Source organism: Filicampus tigris, chromosome 16, assembly GCF_054856515.1.
Source record: "Filicampus tigris isolate MCC_2025a chromosome 16, RoL_Ftig_1.0, whole genome shotgun sequence".
Lineage (NCBI taxonomy): Eukaryota > Metazoa > Chordata > Actinopteri > Syngnathiformes > Syngnathidae > Filicampus > Filicampus tigris.
The window spans coordinates 17,213,503-17,230,936 of record NC_141232.1 but is presented as its reverse complement, the minus strand read 5'-3'; the positions used below and the strand labels follow the sequence as shown (position 1 = coordinate 17,230,936).

General features: G+C 39.9%; 1 protein-coding gene across 2 annotated transcripts in view; it reads left to right on the top strand.

Annotated features, from left to right (window-relative positions):
- Nucleotides 1-17,434, top strand: part of rab11fip4a (RAB11 family interacting protein 4 (class II) a) — a 54,407-nt gene that overhangs the window by 5,286 nt on the left and 31,687 nt on the right. The window contains exons 2-8 of one of the 2 annotated variants that reach the window (XM_086054587.1): nt 6,453-6,538; nt 8,818-8,927; nt 9,057-9,179; nt 11,580-11,714; nt 15,190-15,225; nt 16,867-16,975; nt 17,159-17,262. In XM_086054587.1, coding sequence (XP_085910713.1) covers nt 6,470-6,538; nt 8,818-8,927; nt 9,057-9,179; nt 11,580-11,714; nt 15,190-15,225; nt 16,867-16,975; nt 17,159-17,262 — 686 coding nt within the window. In that variant the 5' untranslated portion in view covers nt 6,453-6,469. Of the gene's footprint in view, nt 1-6,452; nt 6,539-8,772; nt 8,928-9,056; nt 9,180-11,579; nt 11,715-15,189; nt 15,226-16,866; nt 16,976-17,158; nt 17,263-17,434 lie in introns of both variants that reach the window. The other variant, XM_086054586.1, reaches the window with a different exon arrangement.

Here is a 17,434-nt window from a genome sequence, read left to right as displayed (position 1 = left end):
CAGTTGAGGAACTTGGAGAAATCTTTAGTAGATTTGGTGCTCCTGTCCTACTTGTTTCAGATAATGGCCCTCAACTTGTGTCAAAAGAATTTGAAGATTTTCTGCAAGCCAATGGAGTACAACATATCAAGTCAGCTCCATACCACCCTGCAAGGAATGGGTTAGCACAGAGGTTTGTGCAAACATTGAAAAACGCGCTTAAAACATCACAAGGACAAGGAACCCTCCATCAGAGACTACATGAGTTTCTTCTCAAATACTGAACCACCCCACATTCAACTACAAAGGCATCAAGCCAGCCTTCTGTTCAACAGAGAACTACGGACGAACTTGGACCTTCTTAAACCTCCAGCGGTGAAAGACATTGTTCGGGCAAGTCAAAAGAAGCAAATACTGCAATGGGACATTCATGCAAAAGACAGATTTTTCACACCAGGAGACACAGTGCTCGCTAGGAATTATCAAGGCAAAACAAAATGGATTCCTGCGACTGTCATTGCCCAAACTGTACCTGTCTCCTACACTGTTCACACAAGTGATGGTGTTTGGCGCCGACATGTGGACCAACTTTTAAGTGCGTCTCCAACCACTCCTGAATTGTCTGTGACTATCGAATGTGACCAAAATGTTGACAAATATTTACCTGAAACCTATAATGTGTCTTTACCCGTGGGAAATTCAGTCAGCCCTACTGTTGTTCATGGTTCAGATACATCTGTGCAATAGAATGCACAAATTCCAGAACCTAGTCCAATAATTGACAAGACTGACGAAGCTCTTGAACGTCGCTATCCTACTCGGGGAAGAAAAGCACCTGTTCGTTTGAATTTGTAGATCAGAGATGTGTGAAGGATAGTTCTGAGTTGTGACTGTTATTCTAAGCAGTTTGAAAAAATTAAAAAAAAGTACATTTTGAGATATTGGGGTATACAGGAATATTGTAACTGGACATGTGGTAATGTTAGATTGGGTAACATTTGGAAGTAAAAAAAACCCCAAAACAATTCTAATTAGATACCGATACCACTTTTTGGGCCCCGATACCGACTCCGCCACCTGGCTGTGCAGTATCGGCCGATGCCGATACTGGCCAATGCCGATACTGCACCGATGCATTGCCATTTGAAAAATCAAAATATAAGCACTATTTTTCTTGTAATTCTAAAGAATTGCATACTCACTTGAATGTCAAATTATTCATATTCAAATCATCACTTGTGAAGTATCTGTTGTAATAGGGCTGCTCGATTATGAAAAAAATATTAATCACTATTATTTTGGTAATAATTGAAATCACGATTATTCAAACGATTATTTTTTGCTTCAAAACAAGAACAGGTTTAAACATGTAAAATATTAAGACAAAATTCTTTGAAACACTTTAATAATTTGAGTTCGTTTTGGACGTAACAATATTTATAAAATTATTTTAAAAAATTAAAAAGTGCAAATTTGTAAATTTAAGTATGGTTTCTTTGTATAAACAAACAGAGCATTGGAGTTAACTTGCTATGGACTTATAAATTGCCAAAGTAGTGAACTGCTTGGAGTAAAATGCCAATTTTGACAGAATAACAGATATGCTATTCATCCATACATTTAGACCTATGTCTGGAGCCTTTTTTGTTTTGTTTTAAAGTAATATTTAAGTAATTTGCTTCTGATAAATTATAAATTTAATATGCTGATTGGGTCAAACTAATTTAAATGTTGACTGTTACATACTAGTAATCCATACAATACTTCTAAGTTACAGTAGGCCATATATAAACTGTATTACAATATAATGACCAATAACATGTTTGCAAATTGCATTTGAAGCAATTTGAAACAAAAATAAACACAAAAATGTTGACTTTATAATATAGACTACAAAAGAAATGTAACTTAAGTCACAATAATAATGTATAGCATGGTTTCTATTTTTGTGCTAGTAAAAGTAGTGTATATTTGCATAAGATATGTTATTTAAAGGCGGCACGGTGGTCGACTGGTTAGCACGTTCGCCTCACAGTTCAGAGGTCGTGGGTTCGATCCCGGTTCCGGCCTCCCTGTGTGGAGTTTGCATGTTCTCCCCGTGCCTGCGTGGGTTTCCTCCGGGTACTCCGGTTTCCTCCCACATTCCAAAAACATGCATGGTAAGTTGATTGGACTGTCTAAATTGCCCCTAGGTGTGATTGTGAGTGCGGATGTTTGTCTCTGTGTGCCCTGCGATTGGCTGGCAACCAATTCAGGGTGTCCCCCGCCTACTGCCCAAAGACAGCTGGGATAGGCTCCAGCACGCCCGCGACCCTTGTGAGGACAAGCAGTATGGATAATGAATGAATGTTATTTAAAATAAATCCCTCGTGCCGATTGCGAAATGGAGTCTGTGCCCTAAACATTTGGAAGGCTTGACCGGGCAATAGATTCTGTTATCTTTTTGTGTCTCTCTGATGTTGATGGGTGGTGGTTGCTGCGTACAGTGTTTCAACGTTGCGCACGACGCCAAATCTGACTCTGTGTTTTCGTGCTTTGGTGTATCATCGTAAACCAAACGATGGTTGACTAGATTTGTTGCGTTACCGCTGGGTGCAGAGACAACTTGCACTTTATACGTCTTTGCTCACCGTCTTCCACAGTGAACTCAAAATTTAATAAGCAAATAAGCGATTTCGACTTGCCTTGCTTGTTTACAAGTCGTTCCTGTGGCGGTTCGTGTGCCATTTTTAGGTCTTTTACTCAGTTAAATCGTTGAGTAGGAGCATGTGCAGTGTGACTTGCCGGATGAGGGGTACGCGCTGGATGGCTGGCTAGCTTGCTAGCCAGCTAGCTTGGAGAGGGCGGCGCGGCGGAGTAACTCGTGAGCGCATGTCTCAAAACAATTCAAAATTAGTATTAATAATCGTGTTTTTACGATTATGCCAATTTTGTATTTGTGGAGTGTAATAATCGAAAATGTAATTGAATTTCGATTAATTGCACAGCCCTATGTTGTAACATATACACACACAGAATACGTGTGTTAAATAAACAGCCTATTTCCATAGCTCTTCGTGTGGTGAGAATGCGACATGGGCTAGATATTAACATGCCTATGCATTTGGAAAAGGCTCTTCTGTTTCCCTCCGGTGTGCGGCTCTCAAATATGCACGCTGCATTCAAAGAATGATACCAGTATCAATAACCAGCATCGGCGCTTCATTTGTTCGTACTCGCCGATGCAGATACCAGCATTTTAATGTGGTATCGGGATACTTGCCGATATCAATATCGGTATCGCAACAACACTACTTCTAATGTAAGGGGGGAGGAGATGTAGTGTATTTTGGTGTGCATTGAATTGCGTAGTTACGTGTGACGTCATTACGCAATGTGCGTGCGTTGTACCATGTGAATGTGAGATCTCAATGTTGTTGTTGTTGTACTGCTCTGCTCCGTAGCTGATTAAAAAGGTATCGTTCTCTACCTGCGTAATCATTCCTACCGCCCTGAAACAACGGTAGGAGATATAACAGTTAGGACATGTTTTTCATCTAAAGGCCGTATCTCACTGAGCAGCGAAGGCTTGCGAGGGTAGAATATTTTGGCTTCCGTTAGGCCTCGTAAAACATCGCAAACGTGTTTGCATATAGTTTTCCTTATCGCAAACCATTTTTTTATATCTTGAAATTTTGAACAAAATGTCCCTGTGAATCCATTATTTCGCTATCAGTGTTAACACCCTCGTTAGACTTTGTAAACTGTCACGAGGCATGTCATCAACTTTCTTTTTGATTCAGCAGTGCTAGAGACCACGTGACCATGGTTTTAATAAATGCATTATTTGTGTGCGAACATTTGCCGCTAGTGAGAACCTGTTGTCCACACTGATCATCACCTCAGTGTAGAGAAGTCAAGGCACTAAGAGGAAGACAAAGAGCCTTCCGGGTTTTGAGGATGTCGTGGAGGTTAAGGGACACTGGGATGAGCTTAACATTGGCACTTATAGGTTTGCATGTAAAAATGACATCAGTCCCAAAGTTTCCCCCACAAAAGACTGTAGTGATTTAAGGTAGGGGTGGGCGAATCGATCCAAATATCGAAATTAGCAAGCAAGTACTTGGATCGGATCGATACTATTGTCCTGGGATCGATACTTCGCTCCTCCACCAATTTCCTCAAAGCGTCGCTTCTCTGAGCAAATAGCATCCCTCCCACCTCTCTCGCCCAGCGCCTCCTGCTACTCTCTGAGGCCCTGTTTACACGTAGCCGGGGTTTTTGAAAATGGCGGATATAAGCCTGCCGTTAGCCCTATCATCCACACGCCCCCGGAGTTACGGTTGTTAAAAACCCCCGGCTATGTGCAGACAAGGCCTGAGTCTCTGCCTGAGTGAGTGACTCAGGCACACTTTTAGCCCCTCCCTGGCAGAGAGCACGACGGGAGAGTGAGAGCGGCCGGAACCTAAAGCAATGGTAGAGCCAAACAAGAAGCGGAGCGCGGTGTGGACTTTTTTTTTTTACAACAACAGAAAAAGACAGTGCCAAGTCTGATTTGTATAATAAAGTGCTCCACTATTGTGGTAACACAAACATATGAAAAAAGCTCAACCTACAGAATGCAACAAGCTGCAAGCGAAGTTGAGGGAGGAGGAGGAGAGGGGAGCTCCCCAAGCCAGAACACCCCCGCGACACAGAGACAACGTACCCTGGCAGAGGCTTTTCAGCCCAAAAAAATCAACAATAGTTGTTGTAGTAGAAGTATTTTATTTTTTCTACTTTTAAAAGTTTTTACATTGTATTGTTTACACTATTTGAACTACGGACTTTATTTTCAAAACATTTTGCAATGAGATGTATTTTAGTTGTCATGTTGACATTATTTGTATTTTCTTTACATTGCTGCTTTTTGACTCTCTCGACTTATTCTGAAACAGCTGTTGTAGTAGAAGTACTGTATTTCATTTTTTTATACTGTTAAAGTTTGTATTGTAGTTATTTACTAAAAAATAAAACATATATATATATATATATATATATATATATATATATATATATATATATATATATATATATATATATATATATAAAACATAATATACAAACTCAAGGGGATCATAACATTTCCAAGCAAAATGTATCGGTATCGTATCTATCTGTATTTACTTGGTATCGGATCGATACCAAAATTGCCAGTATTGCCCACCCCTAATTTAAGGTCTTTTTTATGATTAGATTTACGACACATTTGCGAAAAGGGGCGTGGTTTATGTTATGTTTTCGGTCCCAGCGGTCACGCGAGGAAGGCATGCGTGGTAATATTGCTCGCTTTGACAGTTCTGTTGTCCAAAACGGCGACCGATCGCCACCAAAATGCAAAGGCACATTACTACACTTGTCCACTTCAACCTGCGAAAGTATAAAAGTGTACTGCACAATAGTTTGGATTTATTGACATAAAACGTGATCTCATCATGATCACCTCCACAAAATCAAAAGGTGATTGCTCCACCACTTTCACAAGCTGAAGCGGACAAGAGCATGAATGCGCACACGAACCCTGACTGGTTATATTTCGGACATTAAGCGACGCTAAACTCGTGTCTCAGGAGGGAGAGAGACGGTGGCTTGCAGCAGCAGGCAGATTGGAGCCCTCCGCTAGGATTGGGACGGCTAATAGCGGCAACTAGCTTCAGGCAGGATGTTTAATTTTTTGGTAAATTATGAAATTATTTTTGAATTTGTGTTTCCTTGTTTTTTTATTGTATTGAATATTAAGAATGGCATAATTGTGGTTGTCTAAGGAAGATCTGAACTTCATATTATTTAGTTTGTCATTTTATTTGAATATACAATGTGTCGGAACAGGAGGATTGTGCTCAGTGGGAGAAATATTCAGGCCCAGCCTGATTTTTCCAGGCCCACCCATTAGCCACGCTCTGGCTCCGCCCCTATCCGCCCTGCGATTGGTTGGTGACCAGTTGAGGGTGTACCACGCATCTCGCCCAAAGTTAGCTGAAATAGGCGCTAGCACACCCATGACCCTGGTGTGGATAAGTGATACAGTAATGGATAGAAGGATGAATTTTCATCATTTTTAAATGTATTATCCCTTTTGTCAGACTCAGGTTATTTCTGTGAGCACAGTGAGTTTTTCTTTCATTGAAAAAGGGGAACTAACAGTTTTGTCCATGTGTGTATATTATGTCAAGGACAAACTGTTAGAGGAGAAAGGGGAGGTCGAGCCTCACCCGCATTATGAAGCTCTCGGTCAAGTCCATTTTTTTGGTGTCATAGGCCAACTATTGGACATAACATGTATGAATGTGATAGAATGATTGTTCTTCCATTCTTTTTGCCTGACATTTTTTTTCAGAAATTTGCCATATTTTGTTAAAGAACCATCCAGCATAATATGTCATCACAGCCTCTCTCTTTTGATGTATTTTTTATCTTACTATTTATTTTTCTGCCTGTCTTCCCTTTTTTGGTAGGTTATGAGACACTGACTATGTTCTCAAGTCCTTGTAGTCTCACTTCTAACAAGTCAGTTCTGATGGAGAGTTCTTACCATTACCAGGTAAAATCCATTATACTGCATACTCTTTTGCCATTATACAACCAAAATTTTGGTGATCCTTGCTCTGTGTTTATCCTTAAGCAACACAACCGGTCTACTCGCTGCTCAAGAACAATGACACATGAAGAACTATGTTGGAAATAAATACTAAAATGTGTTTAAAAAATAAATAAAATAATTAGTGCTGTCAAACGATTAAATTTTTAAAACTAATTAATCACAAAAATTTCCACAATTAATCGCAATTAATCATATTTTTCAACAACAATTTTTTACAATGTTTGGAAGAGTTATTTACTTGAGTAAAATCTTGGAATTAAAGAAATAAAAGTATATTTCGATTCAAAGACTGTTCTAATAGCTTTCTTTGCCTGTAAAATAAAACAGTTGAACGATACACCAAAGACATACAACTAATATGGTATTTGAATTTGGCTGTGCAAAGTGCGCAAATTATTTTGGATTTCTCCAATGAGCCATCAAGCAACTTTTTTAAGTAAAACTATGTAAAAGTCCGTCTTTGTGACAGTGACTCTCCTCTAAGTTTGGCTGCACAGAGAGCAGAGGTAAGCTGCTACAGGAAATAAATAAAACTGAGTTAACTGAGTTATGAAATTTAAATTAATCTCCATAGTTAATGCTTTAATTTTGACAGCCCTAAAAATAATACATTACATACAGTTAGTATATCTGCATCTTCATCTTGAAAGGTCTAAACCAAGATTCATACCTTTTTTTTTTGTGAAGTTGTCATGCTATCCTTGGCTTGCATATGTTCTCTCGTGTATCTTAATTCAACACTCAAAAGTTATGTTCATACAACAAAAGCCTGCAATTTATTGTACATTAAAATTTTACTTCATGAAAAAGTAATAATAAACATGCTATTTAAATATATAAAAACTGAGTGTTATTAATTCTTTTATCTTTTGTAGCTTTACTTGCTTTTTTCACAATTCAAAAAATGGTAGGTGAAATGTCTTCTGATTATGACAACCAGAGCAGTCCAGTTGCGATCGATTAAGTGACTTGAGAATGAATGAGAATATCCACAAGCAATTAAAAAAAAAATCCCCACATTTGTTAATAAAGGTCTCTAATATTCTTTGGTGAAAATGCATAAAGAATAATTACAGCACATTTAACGTCCACTTACAACCCTAGAATCAGTCAGTACTGGGAGCGTTTAGTTCTGTCTTAGGCGAATTAGCCACTGCTCACTAAGCCCACCTGTACAGAGTACAGCTTTGTTAATCATAATGATCGGGGCGGCGCCAGGGCATTGAATGCAACTAGGTGAGAAGAGAAAACAGAGGATGTATCAAGACAGTAAAACACCATTACGGTAGTATTTTCATTGTGGAGTCAACTCGATCATCAAGCTGTCAAATTCAACTTGTCAATCAATGTATACAATCCTTAGTGAGTCAAGGCACATTTTACATTAGAGAAATCTCATGGCACACCCTCAAACAAAAATGTCTCAAAAGGTCTGTACAGTGAAACCCTGCAAATTGCAAGGGATAAGTACAGAGCCCTGCTGTTAATAAAATTAATAAAAAGTAGTACATTGAATAAGGATAGACCGATTATCGGCCGGGCCGATTATCGGCTCCGTTATTTGACATTTTGAAGAATATCGGTATCTGCCTTTTTTAAAAATCTGATGGCCGATAATAAATCAATTTAAAACTGTGTTAACGTCAAGAAATTATTTATGTAAATTTTAATTTAACTTTATAAGACATGCTATTGACCCTGGTAGGTCCCTGAACTTTGTTAGAATTTTACAACAAAGATGTATATTGTCAAAAATGTATAATAATAATAAATAAATAAAAACTCAACAATATGCAAATCTGAAAAAAGTTCTATAAACATATACTGTACTTGAAGATGTTTAAACAAATTTAAGAGTTTGAATTTTTTTTCAGATTTTGACACCATTATTTTCCTTTTCGTTGAAAATTAATACCGGCTCCAAATATCGGTTATCGGCCTCCTTGACTACTAATAAACGGTATCGGTATCGGCCCTGGAAAAAACATATCGGTCTATCTCTAAAATTGACACGTACCCAAAACAGTTTGTAATAGACTAGAGATGCCACAAGATGACAGCAATATTTTTTCTATTAAACAAGGCAAAAGGCCTGACTAAATGAACTTCCTCCCCTAACTTCAATAATGTGGTTCTTTTTTTTGTCTCTAATATTGATGTCTTTCTTTTTGTAGAATAGAGAGGCAAAATTGGACCTTCCTGTTATTTTGTGCACACAGCCTTATCCAGAAAGCACCGTGCATGTTAAGGAATTTGAGCAGAGTGAACTTGAAAGCTGTATTGAAAACGGCAACGTCTCTGACTTCCTGGACACTATTTGGCAAAAGCGGTCAGTTACAGTATAACATCTGAAAGGAACAGAAACACTGAATGAGTGAATATAAACATGCATTTGGTGTTTTTTTTTTTTTGCTCAAAACAACCTGAGTTTTTTAACTTGTGCATCTCTGATCTCCAGGGAGGAAAAATTTGAAGACTATGGTGAAGGGAAAGATGGAGATTACTCTCCAAGCAGCCCAATCCAGGAAAATGAATCACAAGCGAAATGCTTCTCAAATTTGGGATCCCCCCTTCCATCGAGGTTGGTGGTTAAAAAGCAAACATTCAATTGCATGTACTTTAAGGATAGAGACAGATGATGTAACAATAGAGCAGTCTAGGGGGTGCAACTGGCTGGTGTCAGTTATTGAAAAATAAAAAAACAACTTTCATTTCTAACTGCATGAGCCATAATGTGGATGGATGTAATTGTATTTATACAGTCGTGCTTTGACATACAACATTTTGTCGTCATGTTTATGTGGTGCCAGTTTTTTTTATTTTTTTTTTTATTAAAACGTCAGAAAGAAATGGTGGTTTTGGGGAGACTAGAACAGATTGATATTTCATTTCAATGGGGATTATTGATTTGATATACGAGTAAATGAGTTTAGCTTGGCCACAAAAGGAATGTCACTCCTAAGTCAAGGTGTCATTTTCTCCTCCATGTTTATACCGCCATTGTATTTCCCCATCACCTTGTTAAGACTCAAAGAGATTTAAGGGCTCTATTTTCATAGACAGTGCATGCACAAATGCCGACATATCTTCATTTTTAAGTCTGTCTTGCGCCTGTTTGGAAATTTGGCTGATTGTTGTGGGCCATTCTCGGCGCAGTGAGGGTGTGTCCATGTGACTGCCGCATCTGGCTGGAAGTCGGTCTAAACTTACGCCTGTAACTTTTGCCACAAAATAGACCACTTGTCTAATGGAATTTGGGTGGATTTGATCCAGGCACAAACAAACAGATGCACAAGCTCTGCGGACATGTGGTGGATGTCATAGTATGTCAGGTTCAACTAAAGTGAAAAAAAAAAGTCGGGATCCCAGAAGCATAGACATGAACAAAATTTGGATGAAAACAGAATTTATTACACAAAAACTTAGATAGTGACAAAGTACAACAAAAGAAGCATATAATATGTAGGCAAGGAACTACTAACGGAAAACCAATAAACACTATCCTGAGCAAACAAAGCAACGTGGAACGAATACTTGCACGCTTGAAACACAACGCCGGCAAAAAGGCAAAGAACTATGAATCAGCATTAACTATGACGTGGAGCAATTATAGTGAGCAAAAAAGAATGATCCAGCAACCACTTGCCATTGTCGAAGTCCTTTTAAAGTAGGGATAGACCGATTATCAGCCGGGCCGATTATCGGTGCCGATATTCAGCATTTTGACAAATATCTGCATCTGCCTTTTTTAGCAATCTGAAGGGCTATAATAAATCAATTTCAAACTGTGTTGAAATCAAAACAAAGATATGTGAAAGTAACTTTTCTGTCATTTTGAAAAAAGCATATCGGTCCATCCCTATTTTAAAGTCCCATGATTGGAATGTGCAACAGGTACTGCGCTGGAGAGAACGTCCCTTAGTCAATCATTGCTGGGAAGGAAAAATAACAAAAACATAACAGGCAGAGAGCCCAACCATGAGAGTATTCCATTCATAAATATGACAACAGCGTCTATCAAACCCTGTGAATCATTGTAGAAATCTACTCATTGAACACATTATTATTATCATTATCGTCACACTCCCGATCACGGGGGGATAGATACATGAGATCCACAGATGTATTTAGTTACCAGCAGCTCATTTTGTACTCGATGAGGGTACCTGCTTAGGTTGTCTGTTGCCATACCAGCTAAGAGCTCTGGTCAACAACTATCGCTGTTTTCTTTTCCCAACTGAGGTCTCTATGTGAGATGTGAATGCTCCACAGTTAAAGGGAATCAGAGGAGCCCCTTTGTTTGGCGGTAAATGGTTGGCTGTGTTCAAGCCCACACGGTCACAAACCACTCTTTTTTTAAATGTGCTAGCATGCGCACCACTTCGAAATTAGCAACACCCAGTCAAATCCGCCTCTGCGCAAATTTATGCGACTTCGCACGTTGGACTTGCGCTGGTCACAAAAATGGAGCCCTGTATGTGTACTCCGCTTAAAGCAGAAGTCAACCCAATATGTTCTCAGCAGGCCTACTAGTTAAAAAAACAGCATTCTGATTAATTTCGTGTTTGTGGAATATAAGTTAAGCAGCAAAATGCACTCGTTTTTAGCCATCTCTGAGGGCAGCCATTTTGTCTTTTCTCGACTGAAAATGACATCACAACTGCTCACAACGACCGATCACGGCTGACCTGTTTTCTGAATCTTAGACGTGATTGGTCATTGTGAGCAGTTGTGATGTCATTTTCAGTCGGCAGAAGACAAAATGGCCGCCCACAGAGATGGCTAAAAACGAGTGCATTAACACTTGTTCCACAAACACAATATTTATCAGAATACCCAGTTTCAACTAGTGGGCTTGCATAGAACATATTCTTGAAAAAAAAAATAAACGTTTGCGTTGACTTCCCTCTTGAATGTACTCTCTCATTGATTGACCAATGATGAGTTAACTGTGGATAATTTTGTATCTTTGTAACTGCAGTGGAGGACACAAAACTCAGAAAATGCGGCAACTGTATACCAGTGAACTGCTGGATATTAACTGTTCTCAGTGCTGCAAGAAAGTGAATCTGCTCAATGACTTGGATGCTCGCCTTCGAAACATCAAAGCGAGCAGGTTAAGTATATGCACACATACAAGCACAGATCCAATGTTTAGCTTGAGCTGTTTCATTTTCTTAACTGTTACCAAAAAAATCATGTCTCTAAGTGACAAGCATTCAGTTATTGCTGTCTAATGAGATTTTTTCAAATGCAGCAACAAATGACAATTTTAAAGGAATCACTACACCCATTAAGATACTTAAAAACCTCTTTGCAGTTTGCTGTTCACAAATTCACCTGGAGTATTATCATTTTTTTCCATTGTGGAACCTATCCTCAGCTATTTGCTACAAATAAACCAAAGAAAATACCACCCCTGTTTGTGGTGTTTGTGTTCTTTTTGTCATGCCCTAAGATGTCACAAGATGTTGCAAAGCCTTGCATGATAGGAAAGTGGTTTTCATATGTTGGGGAGGAGCTATGTTTAGCCAAGGTTGTTAGCGGGAGAAGTTAATATATGCACGTGTATGTTTTTGCTCTGGTAAGTGGCTATTAAAAACCTCAAGCTGAAGGGGTTTAAATGGTTTTGGGATCATAGCTTGTGATGCACACTATATACACACTATATACATATATATATACATATCAGGGGTGTCAAAACAGTGCATTAATTGCAATCAATTAATTATAGTCATGGTTTTGTTTCCTAAGAAAGCGTTTTTTTTTAAAAATTGCATTAATCAAATTTTTAAACTCTAACTTTACTCTTTCTGTATGATGACGAGATCCATTTTGATGTGTGGGGCTTGAACACAAAAACAATGGTCAGTGTCGCACCCTGAAGTGGACACTGATTAGCTGTCATTGTGTTTGGCATAACCTGATAGGCTCCTATTGTAGATGGGAGGGGAAGTTCAGGAGCAGAGAGAAGATGCGAAAATGGAGGAGCATGTGAGAGTTGTTGGTTCGATGAAAACGCCCTGATGGCACTATTGATAAAGGCAGATTATGGCTTCTTTGTAAGAAGGACTTTACTTTACTATACAAAGAAGCAGTTCAAGCCTACCACATAAATAAAGTACAAAGTAACCAGCCGCGACGAAAGCCACAGATAATGATAGCAATGAAGACGCTAATGTAGTCAAACTAAACTCAAAGACAGCCCGCTTATGAGCAAGTCTGCGACTGACAGCCACAACCCCATTTCACATTTCACTGACTGACAGAAACACGCCCTGCCTTGTCTTGTGTGTGTAATTCGGGAGAAGGTATGTATTGGTCGTAGGAAAAAAGTGTATAGAAATTTTGTTTTGTTAACTAACTGTTAACATTTCGCACATACGTTTGCATGAGAAGTATGTCCTTGTTTGGGACATCTTTGGACTGTAAAAATCCCTGCTAGCACCGACAACCCGGAATTGAAAGTCTTTTGTTTCCTCCTAAAATAACGTTGTGTTATTTTGCAATAATTATTTTATTGCAAACCAGCAGGTTAGCAAGAACTCCGTCACTAGAAATGGGCAAGATACGTTAAAATGTTGTTCTAAAACTCCACTTTAAAATTCTATCCAGTTCAAGATGATAATGTAGGAGAAACAGAAGAAGTCCAGCAATTGGTCCAGCCAGGGGATTTCGACCCTTCAAAATTTCCCTGCAAGTCTACTTAGCGCGTCGAGTGCGTGGTTCGCAGTCCAAAAATCACACTCCTCCATTGACCATGCGGTGCAGCCCAGCGGTGCAGCCCAGCGGTGCAGCCCAGCAGTCACCCCAGCAGTCACCCCAGCAGTCACCCCAGCCGTCTCATGCGCCGTGTTGCACCTGTGCCCGCGCCCCGCTGTCTGACACAGAGGGGTTTAAGAGCCCAACTAGTATACCCTGTCCTTCAATCACAGTCCCTTGGCCCAGGCTGCGCACCTGTGTCTGGCTGCAGTTAATCGTTGCCAATCAGTGTGTCAACTATGGGTCAGGATTAGGACCGAATCACCTGGTGATATCCTCCCCCACTCAAATGTTCTCGTCACGAGGACATGTGTTCAAGAGGTCCATTCACCATACCTCTGTGGCGTACGGCACAATTCGAACCCGCTGTGCACACGCTTCAAATGCACCAGTAGTACTCACCCAACTGTGTGTGCTTACTTGCATTGCAAGCCCCGGGGTTGGGTTTGTCGTATTGTATGTATAATTATTTGGGTCCAACAGACGGCCAGAAGTCGCAGTCAACAAGTTAATTATTTTCCACACTTCCCCTCCTTCACACTTCTGGCCTTCAAAATAAAAGCACACCAGCAAACCACTATACACAGCAGGTTTTCTACGGTGTATTTACGGAAGTAGGGAAGACGAGACAGAAGAAGTGCATGAACTCCACCTTGATGTGCTGGCGTCATCCTTGAGTGCTGCGCGCAGCTTGACTATACTCGTGGACACAAGTTGTTTTGAAACAGTTACGTTCCAAGTCGGGGGCGTTGCTTCAAAAAGACAGCAACAACAATGGATGCCTGCTACAACCATAAAATGACCGAGATGACTAGACGATGCATTTAATTTTATTGCAAAAACGATCTAGGAGGTGGGAACGTGGGTGAGTAGCTTCTTTTTACACATACGCCGCTGCCAAACTAGTTTGCTTTGCAGCAGCAACGAGTTGCGTGGCGCATTCTCTTCTCCGTGTGGGAAACTCATCGCAACATGTGACATAATGGACCGATCAGAGCAGCAACAATTCCTGATGTGTGCATGGCTTGTGTTGCAGAACAACAGCACAATGCGTCGGTCATGTGAATCAATGCGGCAGTTGTCGCTCTCACCGTTGCGGGAGTAGAAAGAAGCCTAAAAAGAAGCCTTTCACCGAGTAGGCTCGGATGAAATTTGGCCGCCTCGCTAGCATGTCACACGCATAAGGGCCGATTAGTGGGCCGGACTAAAATCCACTTTCGGCAGTTATTCCAAATGTGCACTATGAGCATCGGGGGTGGGGGGCGGAGGAGATGTGCTTGGGACAGTGCAATCGCACTCGTCTTTGTATCTGCAAAATTGTTAAGCATTACAGTGTGGAAATTTGACATGATATTAATTCCACTTCAAACATAAAGCATCAAGTGGACATTTGGGTGATAGTAAAACTTCTGACACCCAGATGGTGCATTTGTTACATGTGTAAATGATAAGGCATCGAGGAGTGATCGCTCATTACCCCAAAACATTTCTCAATCTTCTCTCTCCTCGATGGAATTTCTGGTGGGAGGTGCAAACTTGTAAACAGACATGCGAGGACTGAGGAACGTGCAATTAGAGTAAAAGATTAGACGTTTGACATCACCCAGAAGTGATGTCATATTATGTCCAAATATGGGCAAAGGGATGATACCGGAAGTATGACATCACCGACTTGGCACGATGCCATGGAGCCAGGGCCAGGCCTGTGATGTCATCAGTTGTCAAAAGATTGACGAAACAGTTTCTCTCTCTGATTTTATTTGCACAAAATTGTAAAATGGTGTCTAAATTTGTTTGAAATAACCCACCTTTCTTTTCTTGTGTTTCAGCCCCAGCAGAAGTATATCCAGCACAGCATTCGGACAGTGAGTCATTTTGCAAATGTATTTGTTTACTATGGTACAATAATTGCGCTTTAGTTTGCAAAAGGTGCAACAAGAATAAGATACATGTTTTGCTATGGCAAAATAGGCCTTAGACTGTATATCAGCACTACTCAATTATTTTCTTTTACACCCCCGCTTGGACGAAGAAATTTTTGGTGCAACAAGAATAAGATACATGTTTTGCTATGGCAAAATAGGCCTTAGACTGTACATCAGCACTACTCAATTATTTTCTGTTACACCCCCGCTTGGACGAAGACATTTTTGGTGCAACAAGAATAAGATACATGTTTTGCTATGGCAAAATAGGCCTTAGACTGTACATCAGCACTACTCAATTATTTTCTGTTACACCCCTGCTTGGAAGAAGAAATTTTTTTGTCCCCCCCAACTCAACGCCACGACTATAAATAGTAAATAAATAAATTTGTCTATGTAATTGTTATAAGCACATCCCTACATAACATTGTTACCTCAAGAAAAGAAAAAAAAAAGTAAAATAGATCAACTTATAAAGAATAACAAGGTCACTGATAGTGTAGTGGTACACACGCCTGAGTTGTGTGCGGGCAGCGTGGGATCGATTCCCGCTTAGTGATGGTGTCTGTGTGTACCCTGCGTCTGGCTGGCGACCAGTTCGGGGTGTAGTCTGCCTTCGCCTGTTGACGGCTGGGATAGGCTCCAGCACCTCCCCGCGACCCTGTATAGGATAAGCGGTTTGGAAGATGACATGACATAAAGAATAACTTCACCAAAATATATCTCTGTCTTTCGTCTCATCCCTGTTAATTATTTCTCCATGGTGTCATCCCTTCATGGTTTATTCACTGTACTTCACTATTCCAAGTGGACGGTGGGTAATTCTCAGTGCTCTACATTTATCCTCCCTGGACATTCGGAATCCCCTACAAAATGGCGTATCCCCACAGTAGGGCGCGAAATAGGGAATAAGGTGGACATTTGGACACAGCCCAATGTCTCCCGAGCTAATGCTACCTGCTCGCACTCTGACAATAAAAGCGCCACTGCAACCTGCTGTAGTGGATGAGCAATTACACTTTATTCTAGTACAGAAAAAAAAAACGTTCCCTCATAGGCATAGCATTGTTAAAAAATAAAGATAACACATTCCAGACAGAACTAGACAAATTAAATATTCAAACTGAAAATCTAATTTGGTTTCATAGTAAAATTTGTTTAACTTCATAATTTCTTTATTATTTGTCTTTTATATTCCATTGCTGTAAACTTGACTTTTTTCTGGCAAACGAGAGTTGGATTTGTGGCATCCTCTCCTTTAAAAGAGTGTGTACCCTACCATGCTAAAAGTAGACCGTTCCTGTACAGCTTCAACTTTCGAGCATAAGCATGAAGATTTCTTACCAAAATCCACTGACACACTCACACATTTGAGTATTCCTTGAGCGAGTCCAGATGGCAAAAAAGAACACCTCTTTTCGTTAATTGTTTACATTAAATTTGACATGGTAAACAATTCTGAAATGTTACATTTTTAAAATTCACTGTAAATATGTGACTCCTCCATAATGGAATGGCGGATTAAAGGGTCTGTGAAAGCAAAATGACAGTTATTTCTAACATGTCTTCTCCTCCCTCTAGCCAACTGTTTCAGGCCAACCACAACGTGCTTGATTCCAGTCAGGGGAGCAGCACAGAGGATTTGTTCACAGAGAGTATTGACTCCAGTGACCTCAACATTACAGAGAAGGTACGGACTCCAACAAAATGCATTCTTAATAAGTGTGTTTTTGCCAATCAAGTTGGAGTTAAGATGTAAGTGGGCAGGATAGTTTGTCCTCTCATAATATTGTACGTAAAACTTGACGAGAACTTGATAGATTTTGTTTCAGCCAATATATGTAGTGTGGGGTAACACTGATGTGTCCTTCAGGTGAGTTACCTTGAGAAGAAGGTGACAGAGCTGGAAAGCGACAGTCTGACGAATGGGGAACTTAAGTCTAAACTCAAACAGGAAAATACACAACTTGTCCATCGGTAGGTTATTCAACACATTGTATGAATTTATTGTAATTGCCTTGAAGTGGGCACGTAAGTAGTTGATGCATTGTCCAGGGGAACCCCGATTTTAATTTTCAGTAAAAAAGAAAATATTGGCGTCAAAAAATAAATAACTCTTAACTTTGTTGAAACGTCTTTAAGCATATGT